Source organism: Aquarana catesbeiana, linkage group LG09, assembly GCF_042186555.1.
Source record: "Aquarana catesbeiana isolate 2022-GZ linkage group LG09, ASM4218655v1, whole genome shotgun sequence".
NCBI lineage: Eukaryota > Metazoa > Chordata > Amphibia > Anura > Ranidae > Aquarana > Aquarana catesbeiana.
In genome coordinates, this window is record NC_133332.1 from 253,373,220 (window position 1) to 253,394,268 (window position 21,049).

Below are 21,049 nucleotides of genomic sequence, written 5' to 3' on the forward strand. Positions count from 1 at the left end.
CGTCTGCGTCAAGACATAGAGAATCCTCACGCAGGAGAAGTCGCTCTAGACACAGACGAAGCCGCTCCTACCATAGGAGGAGTCGCTCAAGAGGAAGTCGCAGAAGAAGCCGCTCCAGATCACGTTCTCGGCATGGTCGATCCCGCCACAGAAGGTCGTCCTCACGTAGGCACCGCTCCCCTGCACGCCATGCCCGTCCCGCTGGAAACGCATGCTGGATCTGTGGTGCGGCGGCTCTTCCGGATAAATTGGTCTGTCAGAGATGCCTAGAAGAGGCCACGAGAGAGAGAGCCTCAGAAGTCGGGGACTCAGCCCCTCAGGCCTCAATACCGGATGTGGATCTTTCCACCATTACCTCTCCAGCCCGGGCCAGCACATCAAAGGAGCAAGACTCCCTATCTGATAATGAAGGCCTGGAGGTGTCGGCAGGATTCGACTTTGGCCTCATAGAACCGTTTGTTAAATCGGTCAAGGAGACAATAGGATGGGAGGAACCCCAGGAAGTCCAGCCAAAGCAGAGAAAATATTTTCCGCAGCTTAAAAAGGAGCCTGAAACCTTTCCGTTTATCGATGAGCTGGAGGATTTAATCAAAGAAGAGTGGCAGAGGCCAGAGAAAAAATCTAGTCTGAACAACAGACTCCAGAAGCTGTACCCACTCAAGGAGCCTAAAGTGAACCCTCTGGTATCCCCTCCGGTAGTGGACGCATCCTTAATGCGCCTTGCCAGGCATGTTACCCTCCCGCTAGAGGATGCGGTTACGTTTAGAGACGTTCTTGACCGGAAGATCGACACGGATCTCAAGCGGGCTTACCTTTCGGCCGGAGGTGCATGCAGGCCTGCGATAGCACTCGCGGCAGTAGGAAGGGCCATCTCGAGTTGGTCTTCAAACACGGAAAAGCTGGTATTAGAGGGGGCAGACCAAGAGAAAATTGTGAAGGCATTACAAGAGTTAAGCCTGGCTGGTGATTTCGTGGCTGAGGCCTCAGTTGACACTATCAGGTCTGCTTCAAAGTCTATGTTGGCCTCAGTGATGGCCAGAAGAGCTTTGTGGCTGAAGCCCTGGACGGCGGATCCGGCATCCAAGTCCAACTGGTGCCGTATTCCGTTTGACGGTGAGCACCTTTTCGGGACAAAATTAGATACGGCCATCTCCAAGGTAACTGGTGGAAAATCCGGGCTCATTCCCTCAGATAGGAGGCCCAAACAGAGACCCCCTCCTTTTAAGCGGAATCTCCCAGAAAGGTATAGAGACGCGAAAGCGTACAGACCAGGGAAGGAGTATAGAAGGAACTGGAAGAACCCTCAAACTTCCTTTATGAAATTCCAAAAACCTAAGACCTCCGCTCCCAGTGACCAGAAGCCTTTTTGAAGGTGCGCCCGTCCGGCCAGCAGTAGTGGGAGCAAGGCTTTTCAGTTTCAGGCTGGTTTGGACGGAAACCATACACGATACCTGGACCCTGGCCACCGTCAGTTTCGGCCACAGATGGGCCTTCAAAAATCGACCCCCAAGAGATCATTTCTACCCAACCCGTATTCCTCCTCCCGGAGAGAAAAGGTTATCCCTTCTAACCTATATCCTAGAGCTGCTTCAAAAGCAAGCGATAACAGAGGTTCCGCCAACACAACGAGGCAGAGGATTCTATTCTCCACTATTCCTCGTCAAGAAGAAGTCAGGGGACTTTCGGCCGGTTCTAGACCTGAAGAAACTCAACAGGTCCATCAAAGTGGAGTCGTTCAGGATGGAAAGCCTGCAGTCTATCCTCCAGGCCATAAACTTGGGAGACTGGATGCTCTCCATAGATCTCCAGGATGCCTACCTACACATTCCAATTCACGTGGCATTCCAAAAGTTCCTGCGGTTCTCGGTGGGCCAGGAACACTTTCAATTTCGAAGCCTCCCTTTCGGGATCTCTACGGCACCCAGAACATTTACAAAGGTTCTGCTGCCAGTAATAGCCTTTTTGAGGGAGAAGGGTCTAAGGGTCCACCATTACCTGGACGACATTCTTCTCCTCTCAAACAGCCAGGAATCACTCGTGCAACATCGCGAGACCTTAGTTTCCACCCTAACGAGTCTGGGTTGGATAATCAACTGGCAGAAGAGCAACATTCAGCCTACCCAAAGGATGGTCTTCCTGGGAGCCGAGCTGGACACCCGGGCCAACACGGTAGAACTACCGAAGGAGAAGTTGTCCCTACTAGTTCAGAAGGTGAAAGATGTGGTTCCAGCATCATACTTACCGGCCAGAGCATACCTCAGCCTGCTGGGGTCCTTATCAGCAACCATTCCAATGGTCAGGTGGGCGCAATGGAATACCAGACCTCTGCAAGCCTCCTTCCTGTGCCAGTGGGACGGATGGTCCATGTCCCAACCGATTCGCATCTCGGAAGAAGCCAGACTATCTCTACGGTGGTGGATCCACCCCGGCAACCTCAGCAGATGCAAACAGATAGTCACTCTCCATCAGGAGGTAGTGACTTCGGACGCCAGTCTGGAGGGATGGGGGGCACACTACCTACATTATGCAGCTCAGGGCCGCTGGCACTTCAGAACCAGAGATGTTGTGTCAAACGTCCTAAAGATGAAGGCAGCCTTCCAAGCCCTCTTGGCATTCAGCTCTCTTCTGAGAGGGAAACAGGTCCTGATCCAAATGGACAACCGAGTGGCTGTGGCCTACATCAACAGGCAGGGGGGTACCAAGAGCATCTCCATGATGCTGGAAGTTGGTCCGGTGGTACAGTGGGCTCAACTGAATCTGCAGGACCTGAAGGCGACGTATATTCCGGGAATTCAGAACGAACTGGCGGACTCTCTCAGCAGAACATTCGTTTCCAACAACGAGTGGTGTCTAAGCCCGCAGGCCTTCGCCCTCATATGCCAGACATGGGGTCATCCAGACATAGACCTCGCAGCAACACCAGAGAACAGGAAATGTCGAAGGTTTCTGTCGAGGAACCCCTTCCCCTCAGCGGAGGGAACGGATTGTCTCCAGCATACCTGGAACTTTCGCCTAGGTTATATTTTTCCACCAACGCCACTGATTGCCAAGTTCCTTCTGAGGCTCAAACACTCAGCAGCTCTAGTACTGGCTGTGATTCCCTTCTGGCCACGGAGGCCTTGGTTCACCACCCTCCTGCAACTGAGCACAGCGGATCCAATTCCTCTTCCGGTGACAACGGATCTACTAACCCAGGGCCAGCTGTTGCATCCGAATCCAGAGAGATTGCACCTAGCGGCCTGGAGACTGAAAGGTCTAGGTTCCTAGATCAGGGCTGTTCGCAGAAGGTAGTCGAAACCCTGCTTTTAGCCAGGAAATCTTCCACGAATTACACCTACGAGAGAGTCTGGGGGAAGTTCTCTTCCTTTGCTCAGGAACAAGGTTGGGATCCGTCTTCCCCATCAGCAATACAAGTGCTTGAGTTTCTACAGTCAGGCCTAGACAAAGGCCTTAGATCTAGCACCCTGAAGGTCCAAGTCTCTGCCATCTCTGCTCTGACAGGGGTTAGATGGGCACTCAACCCTCTTGTAGTTCAGTTCCAGAAAGCATGCCTGAAGCTAAGGCCTCCCAGAAAGCCTTCATTTCCAACATGGGACCTATCAACTGTCCTGCAAATTCTATCCGGAGAACCATTCTCCCCTCTTGAAGATACCTCCCTCTGGGACCTGACTCTAAAAGTCTCATTCCTAATTGCCATCACTTCAGCGAAGAGGGTCTCGGAAATGCAAGCCTTACTTATCAAGGAACCATACCTGATGGTTTACCCAGACAGGCTAACCCTAAAACCTTCAGACAAATTTATCCCAAAGGTCTCTTCTGCATTTCACTTTAACCAGGAGATTGACCTCCCGGCTTTGAACACAGATCAGGGCGTTCCTCATCCCCTGGATGTTAGGGGCAACGTTCTGCATTACCTCTCGGTGACCAAGTCGTTCAGGAGATGCGAGAACCTTTTAGTCATCCCACATGGGTTCAGGAAGGGCCAGGCAGCCTCTGCCCGTACCATCGCCTCATGGCTCGTGAAAACTATCAAAAAGACCTACTCCTTAAGCACCTTGCAAATCCCGGAAGACCTTAGAGCGCATTCCACCAGGGCAATGGCTACTTCATGGGCAGCTTACTGTAAAGTTTCGGCGGAAACCGATTGTAGAGCGGCCACTTGGTCTTCAAGAAACACCTTCATTTCCCATTACAAAATAGACGCTGCACGCTTAGCAGCAGTGGAATTTGGGAGGGCCGTCATACAGGCCAATTCTTCTGTTCCTTGTCAATAAATTTGATTTTTTTTGCACTCCCACCCAGTTTGGCGAGTTACTCCCCAACGTGTATGCTGCCATGATGCGACAGGAAAACGGAAAATTGTATACTCACCTTTCCGTAATTTTCCTTTCCTGTCGCATCTTCATGGCAGCATACAATCACCCACCCTCTGAGGTGACATGTGTATATATTTACGGAGAATACTGGGGCAGGTGCCTACTCTCTAATTTATAGCTATGTGGTCCTATCAGGTTGTGGAGGCGGAGTCACAACCCAACGTGTATGCTGCCATGAAGATGCGACAGGAAAGGAAAATTACGGAAAGGTGAGTATACAATTTTCCGTTTTGCACTCTCCAGTTTTAGTAAATCAACCCCATAGAGTCTTTAAAGTCCTGAGATGCCATATAGTGGGTTCAAGCTCTCACCAACTGTTCGGGGGGTTAGGAAAAGTAGTGGGGCATTTTTTCCCCTAATGCAGAGAATGCAAAAAAAAAAGACTTTAGAACCACTTTAATGTTATGGAGAAATAAAAAAAAAATACTTCTGATTGGTTGTTATAAGGAAAAACTCCAACTTTGTGATCATTTTGTTTTCCCACCTTTTCACCAATTAGTCCCTCTGTGTTACTAGGGGTGGAGGAATGTGAATAGGAGGAGTTCCAATGGAGTTAAGTTCCCTGTAGTTGCTCTGTTTGCTCTCAGAGCAGTTCAGAATCCAGAGAGGAAGAAGGAATCAGGGTGATCATGTGGGTACCATCACTCATAGTGCTTTGGGCAGTGGCCTTTGTCTGTCACGCTGATGATACCTGTCCAGGTAAGTCCTCTATATATACAATGTCAAGGTGATCTCCTCAGCTTTATAATGCCTCTTCTAACTAGCTACATACTGATTATAAGGTATGCTTAATGCCTAAACGTGATGACCTTCCTGGGGACATGCTAATGGCCAGGCTGTCACACACCGTACATTAAAATTTGGATTGGCTTTGGTTGTGTTTGGCGCGGGTGTCCCTGCATCAGAAATCTCAGCATTAATATTTTCAGCACTAACTATAAACACATGTCTCATTACACCAGTAAAATAAATCACATAAAAAAAAATAAGTCACTTACCATTAAATTAAAATGTATCTTTAGAACAGTACTTTTCAACCAGGGTGGCACCCTGGGGTGTGATTTTGGGTTCCCCTTGGGGTGCCACAAGCATGAGACCCAGTTTGCCCTGGATTAGAGATGGATTAGAGGACTCTGTTATCTATGGGGACTCTGTGGTGATGGAGAAACTCTGATGTTATGGGCCTCTTGTTTATAAGGGGGTTCTGATGTGATGGAGGGCTTCTGACTGGGATGATGGGGGATCTCTGATGTATAGGTAGATATTAATGTAATGGGGGGACTCTGACATACAGGGGGACCTTTGATGTGATGGGGGCATCTGATGTGAAGGGGACTTCTGATCTGATGTGGGAACCTTTGATGTGAAGGGGGCTTCTGACACAAAGTTAATTTCATCAAGGTGCTTGTGTGCATTGTCCCATTCTCAGGTTTCCCTGTTGATAAGCTACGCTTTTAACATTTTAGAATGGGGTGCCTTGAGATTTTGCATACTTTTAAAGGGTGACCTGACAAAAATAGATTGAGAAACTCTGCTCTAGGCAAACCTTTTTATATTTTGGAAGGAGCGGGGAAGGGTTAGATCTTCTATCTGTTTTTTATTACTGTCTGTGCCCCTTGGGGGGGATCAGGGGCGTAACTAGAAATAGCAGGGCCCCATAGCAAAATGTTGTATGGGGCCCCCCTGCAAACAGCCCCCCCCACAGCTGCCCTAGCGTCAATGCAGCGTGACCTGTGCCACATACAGCGTGACCTGTGCCCAATGCAGCGTGACCTGTGCCCAATGCAGCGTGACCTGTGCCCAATACAGCGTGACCTGTGCCCAATACAGCCTGGTCTGCCTGTGCCCCATACAGCCCCACCTATGCAGAGGAAGAGGCAAGCCACCCGGATCAGCAGAGAGCGGGATTGCCCGCTGTAATAGCTTTCATTTGAATTTCCTGTCTTCCCGGGGCTCATCGTCACATAGCCCCACCTCTTGGCCCGACGCCTTTGATGACGTCACATGTCCCGCATTGGATCGGCGTTCTGTCTATCAAAGGCACAGGCTAAAAGGTGGAGCTATGTGACGTGAGCCCCGGGAACACTGGAAGTTCTAATGAAAGCTCTTACATCGGGCAATTCAGCTCTCTGCTGATACAGACAGCTCACCTCTGCCTTTTCTCTCTCTTCCCCTGGCTGGGAGACTGTGCCGGCGGTGCTCTTATCCTCACTGGGCCCCACTCGGCTGCGGGCCCCATAGTGCCCGCATGGGTCGCTATGGTGGTAGTTACGCCCCTGGGGGGGATTTACACCTCTATTTGTACTGATGACCATTGTCACTGAGAAAGAAAGTGATTATAAATCCAAAGTGGTAAAGGGGAATCTTCCAATGGGGACGCCTGCTTCTGGGACAGCTAAGAGAGGAATTCCTCTCACTTTCAGAGATTTCCACAAACTATTTCCACAATGGTACACAGACTGCAAATAAATAAACTGGAATGCCCCGTACACACGATTGGAAATGCCACCAGCAAAACTCCAATGAGAGCTTTTGGTCGGAAATTGCGACCGTGTGTATGCTCCATCGGACTTTTGCTGGCGGAATTCCCGCCAGCAACAGATTGAAAGCAGGTTCTCTATTTTTCGGTCGGAAAAAGTTCCTATCCGAAAATGCGTTCGTCTATATGCAATTCTGACACGTAAAAAAAACACGCATGCTCGGAAACTATTCGACGCATGTTCGGAAGCATTGAACTTCATTTTCTCGGCTCGTCGTAGTGTTGTACATCACCGCGTTCTTGACGGTCGAAAGTTCAGAGAACTTTTGTGTGACCGTGTGTATGCAAGGCAAGCTTGAGCGGAATTCCGTCGGAAAAACCATCCAAGATTTTTCTGACGGAAATTCTGCTTGTGTGTATGGGGCAGAAGGGTTTTAGCCCTTCCCATCTCTACCCAGAATTTAAAATAAAATGGCTATACATATGCTTTGAGGGGTTACCCTTTAGCTATGTCCAGAATTGTAACCTTTAAAGGATTAGTCCACCCTAAAATATTTCAGTTCAACAGCTGTTTGCACCAGATAACATGCAATGAAAGGCACAGCATAGTGAGACAATGATACAAACACACAGAGACTGCAAACCCAATATGGTGGGTACACAAAGTAGGACACAAAAGCATATTCTAGAGGGATGTTAAAGTGATCCTGTCAGCACAGGGATAAAATACTGACTGATTAGCCATTTTTTGTTCTGTTGTATTGCAAATTTCACCTGTTCACAGACAGTAAACTGGATGGCGGCTTCTCTTTTTAATATGTATAGGATTATAGGGAAAAAAGAACTGGGTAATGTTGATACTAGATGTGAGACTCCATGGTGGGAACACATAGACGGGAGATCTTTAATAAGCAGCTCTCACTAGAAGGTAGTAGGTGAGACAGTTCAGATGTGAAATATCAGTTTTGGGTAAAAAAGGCAGATTCACACAACTATGCATTGAATGTGGCAAAAGGAAAGTATTTGTAGAAGAATGTGATTCTTGTGTGCTCCAGCCAATAACTTATTCCAATAGACTAACTCCAAAGCTGCCAGAGACTCTCAGATCTTCAGAGGTAAAAAAGCTCCAAGGAGGCCACTTGCAGCCTCTGGCAGGATCTAGGAATAACGTATCTGTTGGGGGTCAGGGACATTTGTTCCCCTTCCACCGTTGTTTCTTCCCTCCCGAAAAGTGGATTTTCACTATATTGCTAAATGAGGCAACCCCCTTAATATTGTGTCCTGTTCCAACCTCTACTTGCAGATATAAAGGTCATAGGAGTTGGAGACGCAGATAAACTGACTATTCTCAGAGGATGTCCTGGTCTTCCTGGATCTCCCGGTCAAAAAGGAGAAGCTGGAGCCGCAGATGTGAAAGGCAAGTAATATGGTTTATCTATGGCATATAAAGAAAAAAATATACAGTATATATCATATTAGGGCATAGAGAGGTGGGGAGAAATGTCTGTGCTCAAAAAAAGAAAAAAACTCCCCCTCTCTCTATGTATATATGCTGTATATACACTATATTGCCAAAAGTATTTGGACACCTGCCTTTACACGCACATGAACTTTAATGGCCTCCCAGTCTTAGTCCATAGGGTTCAATATTGAGTTGGCCCACCCTTTGCAACTATAACAGCTTCAACTCTTCTGCGAAGGCTGTCCACAAGTTTAAGGAGTGTGTCTATGGAAATGTTCGCCCATTCTTCAAGAAGCACATTTGTGAGGTCAGGTATTGGTCGAGAAGGCCTGGCTCGCAGTCCCTGCTCTAATTCATCCCAAAAGATGTTCTGTCAGGTTGTCAGGACTCTGTGCAGGCCAGTTAAATTCCTCCACCCCAAACTGGCTCATCCATGTATTTATGGACCTTGCTTTATGCACTGGTGCACATTAATGTAGGAACAGGAAGGGGCCATCCCCAAACTGTTCCCACAAAGTTAGGAGCATGAAATTGTCCAAAATGTCTTGGTATGCTGACGCTTTAAGAGTTCCCTTCACTGGAACTAAGGGGCCAAGCCCAACCCCTGAAAAACAACCCCACACCATAACCCCCCCTCCACCAAACTTTACACTTGGCACAACGCAGTCAGGCAAGTACCGTAATCCAGGCAACTGCCAAACCCAGATAGGTCCATCGGATTGCCAGACAGAGAAGTGTAATTTGTCACTTCAGAGAACACGTCTCCACTCCTCTAGAGTCCAGTGGCGGTTTGCTTTACACCACTGCATCCAACGCTTTGCATTGCACTTGGTGATGTAAGGCTTGGATGCAGCTCTCTACCCACTGTTGTTGTGCCATTCTGAAGGACAGACGAAGTTTGGAGGTCTGTAGCTATTGACTCTGCAGCTTCAGCATGCGCTGAGCTCGCTCTGTCGTTTTACGTGGCCTACCATTTTGTGGCTGAGTTGCTGTTGTTTCCAGTTGCTTCCACTTTGTTATAATACCACTAACAGTTGACCATGGAATATTAAGTAGCAAGGAAATTTTAAGGATGGACTTATTGCACAGGTGGCAACCTATCACTATACCATGCTTGAATTCACTGAGCTCCTGAGGGCGCGCCATTCTTTCACAAATGTTTGTAGAAGCAGTCTGCAAGCCTAGATGAGGTGTGAGGCTAGGTGATTGGAACAGCTGAATCCAATGATTTGGAGGGGTGTCCCAATACTTTTGACAAAATAGTATATATGTAGCGCTCTCGTAGGATATTAGTGTTTACATTTAGTTTTTGGCCTCTCTGTAGCCAAGGCGAGCATTAAAGTGTTACTAAACCCACAACAGTAAAATCAGTCAGTATATGCAGCAAAGCATGCTTGTTACACTCACTGTGGAACCTAAGGGGTTAATCCTCCACATTGTGTAAAAAGGCTGTTTGATCCTGTATTCTCTGATCCTCCCCTTCTTCCACAGTCCCCAACTCAGCTCCTGATAGTACAGAGCCTTTGGAGGCAAACTGCACATGCTCAGTTTGGTGTGTATTGCTAGAGAGTTTTTTTTTTCTTGGGTGGGTGCATGTGATCAGCACAGGGCCAATCAGGACTGTCAAGACAAAGGGTCAGCGGCCATGTAGCCTTATAGGACAATTAGGGGAGAATGAAAACTCCTCTTACAAGCTTTAACCAGTGCTCTGCTGGACACTGCTAGAAGTCACAAGACTGCTATATACTGCTGATGAGAAAAGATATTTTGCAGTTTATATTTAGTAAAATAATTGCATTTCCATGTTCTGTATACTGTGGGAGACTAGATATAGTGCATGCAGGCTCCTGGGTTTAGTAACACTTTAATTGTTTGGATAAGTCTGTTCTGGGTTCTATTGGTGTAAGCTTGATTACATTTGCCTGTTTTCCCAGATACCATTGGGACATGGTGGGTAGAAGAATACAGACCCTGGCCTGCAGATTAATGGCCTTTTCAGCCAATACCTGGTCCTGTATGTTGAGTGACCAGCAGGGGGCTGAGAGGGCTATAAGTAGGCTGGAAGCCAAATCAGAGGTCCCCTGTTCTTGGGTGAGTTAGACCCAGCTGTGTCATCCCTGGGAGTTCCCCTGCAACTCAAAAAATCTTTTCTGGGGCTCCAGCTTGTCTGGGGAGCCTCTGGCCTAGCCTCCTTAAGATTGCAGAGAGCACTTCTAAGGATCCAGGACACAGACAGTACAGAAACTGACTGATACTGCAGGCAGATGCACAGTTATCAGCAAACAGTGAGTACCAACCTTCTGGACCTAGAGATTTTCTTTGGACTCTTTTGGGAAAGCTTTTCCTTTGTACGTTCAGTACTATATTTCTGCTGAGCAGTCCCTGTCTAGTACCAGTTTACCTTCACCCTAAAGGAACAGTTCAGATTTAGTGCCCTTTCCTGCATGTAGTTAACCACTTGCCGACCGCGCTATAGCTGAATGACGGCTACAGCGCTGTTGGCTAGTTCTGGGACACCTTCATATGATGACGTGCCATGATCGCGCTCCGCCGCCCTCCCGTTTGGTGGGGCACAGGCAGCACGCTCTGTGATCACAGTGTCTGGAGGACACTGCTAATCACAGATTGAAGTAAAGAGCCAATCAACAGCTCTTTAACACATGATCAGCTGTGTCCAGTCTGAGCTGATCATGGATGTAAACAGAAGCTGGTCATCGGCTCTCTTCTCCTCTACTCCTCACGCTGTCAGCATGAAGAAGAGAGGAGAAGAGAGGCGATGACTGGCCTCTTCAAAAGGGACATGTAAACTGATAATCACCCCAATTTGGGGTGTTCGCGGCACATTCGAAAGCCACGGAACATCCTTTAAACGTCTATGGGAGAAATTAAAAATGCTAATTTTAAAGATTAATATGCAAGCTTTTGTCATAAAAAGTGTTTGGGGACCTGTGTCCTGCCCCAGGGGACATATATCAATGCAAAAAAAAGTTTTAAAAACTGACGTTTTTTCAGGTGCAGTGATTTTAATAATGCTTAAAGTGAAACAATAAAAGTGAAATATTCCTTTAAATTTCATACCTGGTGGGTGTCTATAGTATGCCTATAAAGTGGCGAATGTTTCCCATGTTTAGAACAGTCCGAGAGCAAAATGACATTTCTAAAGGGAAAAAAGTCATTTAAAACTACTCGCGGCTTAAATGAATTGCTGGGTCTCAGCAATATACATAAAAGTCATTGAAAAAAACGGCATGGAATTTCCCCACAGTCCATTACCAGTCCCGTTGGGTCTGATATGAATATTAAGGGAAACCCCCGAACCAAAATTTAAAAAAAGATTGAGTGGGGGTCCCCCCAAATTCCATACCAGGCCCTTCAGGTCTGGTATGGATATTAAGGGGAACTCCTCGCCAAAATTAAAAATGGCGTGGGGGTCCCCCTCAAAATCCATACCAGACCCTTCAGGTCTGATATGGATTTTAAGGGGAACCCTGCGCCAAAATTTAAAAAAAAATGGTGTGGGGTCCCCCCAAAAATCCATGCCAGACCCTTATCCGAGCACGCAACCTGGCAGGCCACAGGAAAAGAGGGGGGATGAGAGAGTGCCCCCCCTTCTGAACTGTACCAGGCCACATGCCCTCAACATGGGGACGATGTCCCCATGTTGATGGGGACAAGGGCCTCATCCCCACAACCCTTGCCCGGTAGTTGTGGGGGTATGAGGCTGGGGGGGGCTTATCGGAATCTGGAAGCCCCCTTTAACAAGGGGACCCCCAGATCCCGGCCCCCCCTGTGTGAATTGGTAATGAGGTACAAATGTACCCCTACCATTTCACAAAAAAAGTGTCAAAAATGTTAAAAAAGACAATAGCCGGTTTTTGACAATTCCTTTATTAATGTATTCTTCTTTCCCCGCTTCTTCTTCCATCTTCTTCTGGTTTTCCTTCGGTTTTCTTCTTCTTCCTCCATCTTGTTCCCCCGCTTCTTCCTCTATCTTCCTCTGCTTCTTCCTCCGGTCTTCTCCTCCGGCATCTTCCTCCGGTCTTCTCCTCCGGCATCTTCCTCCAGACGATCCCCCTCAGTCGGAGTCTCCCGCTGTGTGACGCTTCTGTTCTTGTGACAGTTCTTTTATAACTAAGGGCGGGGCCACTCCGTGACGTTCCCAGGTGACCCCGCCCCCCTCTGACGCACGGGGACATCTCTATGGCTTTCCCGGGGCGTCAGAGGGGGCGGGGTCACCCATTTATATAACCGGGTGACCCCGCCCCTCTCTGACACCACGGGGAAAGCCATAGGGAAGTTCCCGTGTGTCAGAGAGGGGCAGGGTCACCGGGTGGCCCGCCCTCAGAGCTGTCAGAAGAACAGAAGCGTCACACAGCGGGAGACACCCATTGAGGCAGATCGTCCGGAGGAAGATGCCAGAGGAGAAGACCGGAGGAAGATGCCGGAGGAGAAGACTGGAGGAAGAAGCAGAGGAAGGCAGAGGAAGAAGCGGGGGAAGAACAAGACGGAGGAAGAAGCGGGGAAAGAAGCGGGGAAAGAAGAAAGACATTAATAAAGGAATTGTCAAAAAACGGCTATTGTCTTTTTTAACATTTTTGACACTCTTTTTGTGAAATGGTAGGGGTACATTTGTACCCCATTACGAATTCACACAGGGGGGGTCCAGGATCTGGGTGTCCCCTTGTTAAAGGGGGCTTCCAGATTCTGATAAGTCCCCCGCCTGCATACCCCCACAACCACCGGGCAAGGGCTGCAGGGATGAGGCCCTTGTCCCCATCAACATGGGGACATCCTCCCCATATTGAGGGCATGTGGCCTGGTATGGTTCAGGAGGGAGGGCGCTCTCTCGCCCCACCCTCTTTTCCTGCGGCCTGCCAGGTTGCGTTTTCGGATAAGGGTCTGGTATGGATTTTTGGGCCATTTTTTTTTATTTTGGCGCGGGGTTCCCCTTAATATCCATACCAGACCTGACGGGCCTGGTATGGAATTTGGGGGGATCACCACGCAATTTTTTTTTTTAATCTTGGTTCGGGTTCCCCTTAATATTCATACCAGACCCAAAGGGACTGGTAATGGACTGTGGGGGAATCCCATGCCGTTTTTTTCAATGACTTTTATGTGTATTGCCGAGACCCGACAATTCATTTTAGCCGCGAGTAGTTTTAAATTACTTTTTATCCTTTAGAAATGTAATTTTGCTCTCAGACTGTTCTAAGCACGGGAAACATGCGCCACTTTACAGGCATACTATAGACACCCCCCAGGTATGAAATTTAAAGGAATATTTAATTTTTATTGTTTCACTTTAAACATTATTAAAATCACTGCTCTGAAAAAACGGCCATTTTTGAAACTTTTTTTTGCATTGATACATGTCCCCTGGGGCAGGACCCAGGTCTCCAAACACTTTTTATGACAATAACTTGCATATAAGCCTTTAAAATTAGCACTTTTGACTATTCATGTTCGTGTCCCATAGACTTTAACGGTGTTCACGTGTTCAAATGAATTTTTTGCCTGTTCGCATGTTCTGCTGCGAACCGAACCGGGGGGGTGTTCGGCTCTTTCCTAATTATCAGTGTCCTGATTATCACTGCTGCCAATCTTTGCCCACCACTGCTGCCTAGCTGTGCCCACCAGTGCTCACCAGTGCCTCCTCATTAGTGTCACCTATCAGTGCTTATCAGTGCCACCTCATCAGTGCAGCCTTATCATCCATTAGTGCCCATCAGTGCAGCCTCATCGGCGCACATCACTGAAGGAGAAGAATTACCTGTTGCCAAAATTTTATAACAAACTATGAAGGTTTTTTTTTTTTTTTTTCAACATTTTTGGTATTTATTCATTTAATTAGCAAAAAATAGAAAACCCAGTGGTGACTAAATGCCACCAAAAGAAAGCTCTATTTGTGTGAAAAAAAAAGCGATAAAAATGTAGTTTGTGTGCAGTGTAGCATGACCGCGCAATTGTGATTCGAAGTGTAAAATCCCTAGCTGAATTGGGGACTTGGACAGAAGGTGGAGATAGAGAGCAGCAGAATCAACCAGTTTTTTTGCAGAAAACGAATCTCCTAATGAATGAGTGAGTATGAAAAGCATGTATTACACCATTTATTCATAGTTTTTTTTATGATGTGAGTTTAGTGGCACTTTAAACCTGCCCAAGATGGGGGGGGGCATCTTTGCCCTAAGCACTGGATGACTTTATCCTGGACTCCTGGCACTGAAGTCAGAAGCTACACAGAATCAATATAACAGGATCTCTCGTATTTCTCAAACAAAAGGTAATTTATGCATATGAAAAACGTTACGTTCGACATCCATTTACACATGCTAAATCAATATCAGTAGCAGAACATTAAAGCCCTTGTGCATTATCCCTTAAAGTAGATATAAACCCTAATTGAATGACAAGCCTTTTTGTATCCGTTTTTTTTTTAATTGGTTTCAAGTATAGACATGTATTGCCAAGCGAAGTACAACATATCAGACAATAAAACATTTGAAAATGCAGGTTGGGCAGGACACAGAATATTAAACTCCTGGTTGCATTGTGATTATAAACAAGAAATACATTCCAAAAAATTGTACCAGCCAATTACTGCATAGGGCAGAGGCCAAATAGGCCAGAATTCATAGATTGATTCATAGATTCATAGATTTGAGTCATACAGAATCATCCCCCATTACCTTAGATCTGCAGTATCAGTAAATGTGTCTAATCGTGATGTGGGATTGTAGTTCCAAGGATGGGGGGGTTCCTGTTCCAGGTGGAAAATGGACTATGATGGTGTTCGTTCCAAGTGGTCAAGCACCTACAGTGTCCCAGGGTTCTCAGAGATTTATGTACTTGTTCTGACCCGGGTAACCACATAGCATCCGGCACTTCATCCCAAAGACTCAAATATATTGGAAGAGGGTTTGGGTGGGATTATAACAGTGCCAATATATAATAATAGAAACAAAAAGTAATTAAAACATTACATTTATTGTAGACATGATTAAAATATGATCAAATATAATCACTCATTGTACATCTTCATTTTGGTGGTCGAGCAAGTGAAATTCCGGTTATATGGTGGCTATAGGTTCATATGTTATCCTGACATGTTTCGCCAGTGTTGGCTTCATCAGGGATTTAAGAACCACCAGAAAACATGTGAAACTGTACAGAAAAATATAAAAAATACAATATAAAAAAATGCAAATATATACATAATATAAATACACAAAATATATGTACATCATTTGCCATTGTCCACCCATCCCAAAGCTTACCCCGGCGAGCCCCCAAGCGGTCACCACTAGAAACAGCACCACCGAAGAGAGCAGGCACTATGCGACCATAGAGGACACAAAACGACCAGGCTAACAACAAAGAGGAATAATTTAAGAGGACAGATAGCTACTGTATGGAATTACACGAAAAAATTACAGGGTACAACAGCACTATAATGCATATAGCATTGGGGCATAAAGGGCAACCCTGATATCCTTTAGATATCCATAGGATTTACTTACTTAAAGAGCAATATACAAAGTGAACACAAGAGGGAGCCTGCATATGGGACCACAAGTAGCCAGGCAAGATGGGTTGGTTTTGCTGAGGCATACATAAACAGGGGAGAAAAAGAAGAAAAAGAAAAATACACCAAATTTTCAATATTATCTCCTATCTTTAAATCAATATATGATCCATACTACAGGGCAGAGTTGAATTTTCCCTATTTAATACATTTGTTGGAAATAGTGTACAATAATCCATTATACATTTAGTTAATTGTATTTATTTCCATTCCACTATTTAGCATCAATAAACACAACCTTGTGTTTATCAATGCTAAATAGTGGAACAGCAATAAATACAATTAACTAAATATATAATGGATTATTGTACACTATTTCCAACAAATGTATTAAATAGGGAATATTCATCTCTCCCCTGTAGTATGGATCATATATTGATTTAAAGAGTGTAGTGTAGTATGGATCAATTAGTGATTTAACCACTTACGGACCGCCCGCTGGCGTTATATGTCTGCTCTTTAAAGTAGAATATCGTTATGGCAGCAGCTAGCTGCCATAACCCTGGTATTCACTTCTTCAGCGGGGGGCGGTCTGCTTTAAGTTAAAAGTGGTCTCAGTGGCGGATTCGCCGCAAGATCACTTTTATCGGTGGTGAGAGAAGGCCCCCCCCTCCCGCCGCACTCCGGTGCCCTCCGCCACTTACCAGACCTGCCGGCAGCGGTGGAGGCGATCGGGGTCCTGTCCCCTGCTTGGCATGGAGCTGAGTGAGGGGAAGATGGCCCACACCCAGCTCTATGCCATTGCAAGGCGGAAGCAATGTCAAAACGTCACTTCCGCCCATAGCTCTTAAAGGGACTTTTTATTTTATTTTTTTCAAACAACTTTTTTTCATTTTATTGCATTTTAGTGTAAATGAGATCTGAGGTCTTTTTGACCCCAAATCTCATATTTAAGAGGTTCTATCATGCTTTTTTTCTATTACAAGGGATGTTTACAAGGGATGTTTTCTTATTAAAAGAACAATGTAAAAAAACTAAAAAGTAAAAAAAATAAGGAAAAAATAAAATATTAAGGCACCCCGAGCTCGCGTGCAGAAGCAAACGCATACGTGAACTGTGCCTGCATATGAAAACGGTGTTCAAACCACACATGTGAGGTATCATCGCGATTGTTAGAGCGAGAGCAATAATTCTAGCCCTTCTCTGTAACTCAAAATATGCAACCTGTAGAATTTTTTCAACATCACCTATGGAGATTTTTAAGGGTAAAAGTTTGTCGCAATTTTGAAGCGTGACATGTTGGGTATCAGTTTACTCGGCGTAACATCATCTTTCACAATATAAAAAAAATTGGGCTAACTTTACTGTAATTTTCCCAAAAAAAGTGCGCTTGTAAGACCGCTGCGCAAATACGTTGTGACAGAAAGTATTGCAACGGCCACCATTTTATTCTCTAGGGTGTTTGAAAAAATATATATAATATTTGGGGGTCCTAAGTAATCTTCTAGCAAAAAAAAAATATTTTAACTTTTAAACAACAAGTTTGAAAAATAGACCTGGTCCTTAAGTGGTTAAAGATAGGGGATAATATTGAGAATTTGGTGTATTTTTCTTTTTCTTTTTTTTTCTTCACTGTTTATGCATGCCTCAGCAAAACCAACCCATCTTGTCTGGATACTTGTTGTCCCATATGCAGGCCCCCTCTAGTGCTCACTTTGTATATTGCTCTTTAAGTAAGTAAATATATCTAAAGATATATGCATTATGGTGCTGTTGTACCCTGTAATTTTTTCGTGTAATTCCATACAGTAGCTATCTGTCCTCTTAAATTATTCCTCTTTGGTGTTAGCCTGGTCGTTTTGTGTCCTCTATGGTCGCATTGTGCCTCCTCTCTTCAGTGGTGCTGTTCCTAGTAGTGACCGCTTGGGGGCTTGCCGGGGTAAGCTTTGGGATGGGTGGACAATGGCAAATGATGTACATATATTTTGTGTATTTAAATTCTTATGTATATATTTGCATTTTTTTTTATATTGTATTTTTATATTTTTCTGTACAGTTTCACATGTTTTCTGGTGGTTCCTAAATCCCCTGATGAAGCCAACACTGGCAAAACATGTCGGGATAACATATGAACCTATAGCCACCATATAACCAGAATTTCACTTGCTCGACCACCAAAATGGAGATGTACAATGAGTGATTTTATTTGATCATATTTTATGTCTACAATAAATGTGGTGTTTTAATTACTTCTTGTTTCTATTATATATTGGCAATGTTATAATCCCACCCAAACCCTCTTTTAATATATTTGGTTCTCAAAGATGTTATCCATGAGTTCCAGACTTGCCCAAAGGTGTCCACTCTTTTCCTTTTCATTTATCATAATCAAGGATATCTTAGTTTTTATGACCTCGAACAGAGGAAACGGACATGGCTACATTGTGCTGAAGATTTGGCATAGCCTAAAAGGCTCAGGTAAATAGAACCTGAGCCTAATTGTTGCATAAACTGCATAAAAGGGCCACTGTCATTGTACTCTCAAAATACTCCTTAACCGCTTAAGGACTGCCCCATGTACTACGGCAGGGCAGCCTTTAAGCGCAAAACCACATACCTGTACGTGATTCCTTTCTTTAGGCTCTGGGACGGGCCACCAGAGCCCCGCTCCCGCTGTGATTGGACATAGCGGGAGCCAATCAGCGGGTCCGATGGACCCAAAGTCTGCCGGAAACCCTGTGATTGTTCGGAGAAAGGCAGAATGGTGGTCTGCCTATGTAAACAAGGCAGATCGCCGTGCTGCTAGTAAGAAAGACAGAGATCTTGTGTTTCTGCTAAGCAGGAACACAGATCTCTGTCTTTCTTCTGTTAAGCCATCCCCCACACTCCCAGGGAACCCATTTAACCCTTTGATCGCCCCTGATGTTAACCCCTTCCCGGACAGTGTCATTTATACAGTGACAGTGCATTTTTTTTAGCACTGGTCCCCAAAAAGTGTTACTTAGTGTCAGATTTGTCCGCCGCAATGTCACAGTCGCACTAAAAATCACTGGTCACCACCATTACTAGTAAAAACAATAATAATATTAAAAAAAAAGTCCATAAATATATCCCATAGTTTGTAGACGCTATCATTTTTGCGCAAACCAATCAATATGCACTTATTGGGATTTTTTTTTTACCAAAAATGTTTAGCAGAATACATATTTGCCTAAATTGATGAAGAAATTTGATTTAAAAAAAAAAAAAATGTATTGGATGTTTTTTTATAGCAGAAAGTAAAAAATATTGTTTTTTTAAAAAAAATTTGGTCTTTTTTTGTTTTATAACACAAAAAATAAAAACTGCAGAGGTGATCAAATACCATCAAAAGAAAGCTCTATTTGTGGGGGAAATAAAAGGACATCAATTTGATTTGGGTACAGCATTGCATGACCGTGCAGTTTTCAGTTAAAGCAACGCAGTGCAGTATCGCAAAAAATGGCCTGGTCGGGGGGGGGGGGGGGTAAAACTTTCCGGAGCTGAAGTGTTTAAAGTGATACTAAACACACACACACTGTTTAATTTACATTGTCCCTTCTATTTCTGTATATGGATGGTGGCTCTTTAATTATTTTAACCCCTTTACACCGGTGCCTCCTGGCCATTTAAGGGGTTTCTAATGCCAGGAGGTGGGGTTTATGGTCATGTGACCACCGTTATTGGCTGTCACAGCGGTCATATGATCAGAAAGCTCCTGAAACGCAAGTAGCGATTGGGAGCTTTCCGTTAGGCGTCGGTAACTGTGCTGGAACCACACAGGACATGCGCTCTTGGCACAGGTCTGTTTACCTTTTTGGTGCACAAATATGTGGCCTCTCCCAGCGTCATGGTCTAGTCACGGAGAGGCCACATATTTGTGTTCTCTCGGCACCAAGAGGTTAATAAAAAAATTGAAGTATCTTTTTCCTAGTCAATATCCAGCTGTCACATGACCCAGATCTTTCCCAGCCTGTCTGCAGGGGATTGTAAGCAGGAGGAGCTTCTAGTACTCTGCTGCTGGTCACAATAAAAAAACAGCCTTTTTAATACAGAATAAAAATAAATAAGGAATATCAATAAACTGTTTTAAATTGTCATACAAATATATTTGAAGTCAAATATTTATTATTTTTGGCAATAAAACGGTGTGGGGGCGGATTTCTGTCAGTCATGGGCTGTGTCACTCCCCTCCAGCCTGAGTCTTAGAATAAGAGGGAGGTGAAGCCTCCATCAATCTACATGTAATATCCCATCCCCCCATTGTGTTTAGCTGGTTAATGGCCATGGAGGAGGAGGGAGGAAGTGGGCTGTCATTTACCACTGTGTATATGCCCACATGTCTAAAGTCACATTCTATTGGTTGAATCGGATGGACTTGTGTCTTTTTTTCAACCAGAGTAACTATGTAAAGTGAGCTGCTCAGATGTAATAAGAAGGAAAAGCTCAGCATAGAGCTGCAAAATCCCTAGCTGAATTGGGGAAATGGACAGAAGGGGGAGATAGAGAACAGCAGGATCAACCAGGTTTTTTGCAGAATACAGAAACAAATCTCATAGTGACTGAGTAAGAACAGTATGTAATACACCATTTTATTGATTGTTTTTTATGATGTGGGTTTAGTAACACTTTAATTACTAAACTACAAATAAGGATCTCACTGACCCCAGACCCAAGTTCACCCAAATCTGGAAGTTAGCTGTCATTGTTGGGAAAAATGAGCAGTGGTTGGGGGATTGATATATACAAAGGGGCATGGATGTTTGTGACATCACTGACCTATTATAGGCACATGATCATATTTGGCCACTGTTATTGACTTAATATTACCATGTTAATTCAATGATGTCATGGGTATCCCTGCCCCCTTGTATACTACGTGCAGCTGCATGGGGGAGAATCTCTCAGCAATGACAACTAACTTCAGGGTTTGGACTGAACCCAAGCTCATCCCTATACATCGTTACTGTGTTCTGTATTGCAGTAAAGAACCAGTGGAGGGAGCCACAGAGGACAAGGGAACTGATATGCATGGAAGTTTCAGATGCAGAAGCCTTTTCAGCTACCTTGGCTCTTACAAACAGAAAGGGGCCATGCACACTCGATGTAAAAAATACTGCTTTTACAGGCATTTTTTTTCTTCCTTTAAATGCCCCTCTGTTAGCCTATGTGTCCATGCACACATTGGC

The 21,049-nt window shown here is 45.1% G+C and overlaps 1 protein-coding gene across 1 annotated transcript in view; it reads left to right on the forward strand.

The window, feature by feature from the left end:
* Positions 1–4,514: 4,514 nt before the first annotated feature.
* Positions 4,515–21,049, forward strand: part of LOC141108525 (ficolin-1-B-like) — a 34,092-nt gene continuing 17,557 nt past the window's right edge. The window contains exons 1-2 of the mRNA XM_073600208.1: positions 4,515–5,075; positions 8,159–8,272. Coding sequence (XP_073456309.1) covers positions 5,006–5,075; positions 8,159–8,272 — 184 coding nt within the window. The 5' untranslated portion in view covers positions 4,515–5,005. The remainder of the gene's footprint in view (positions 5,076–8,158; positions 8,273–21,049) is intronic.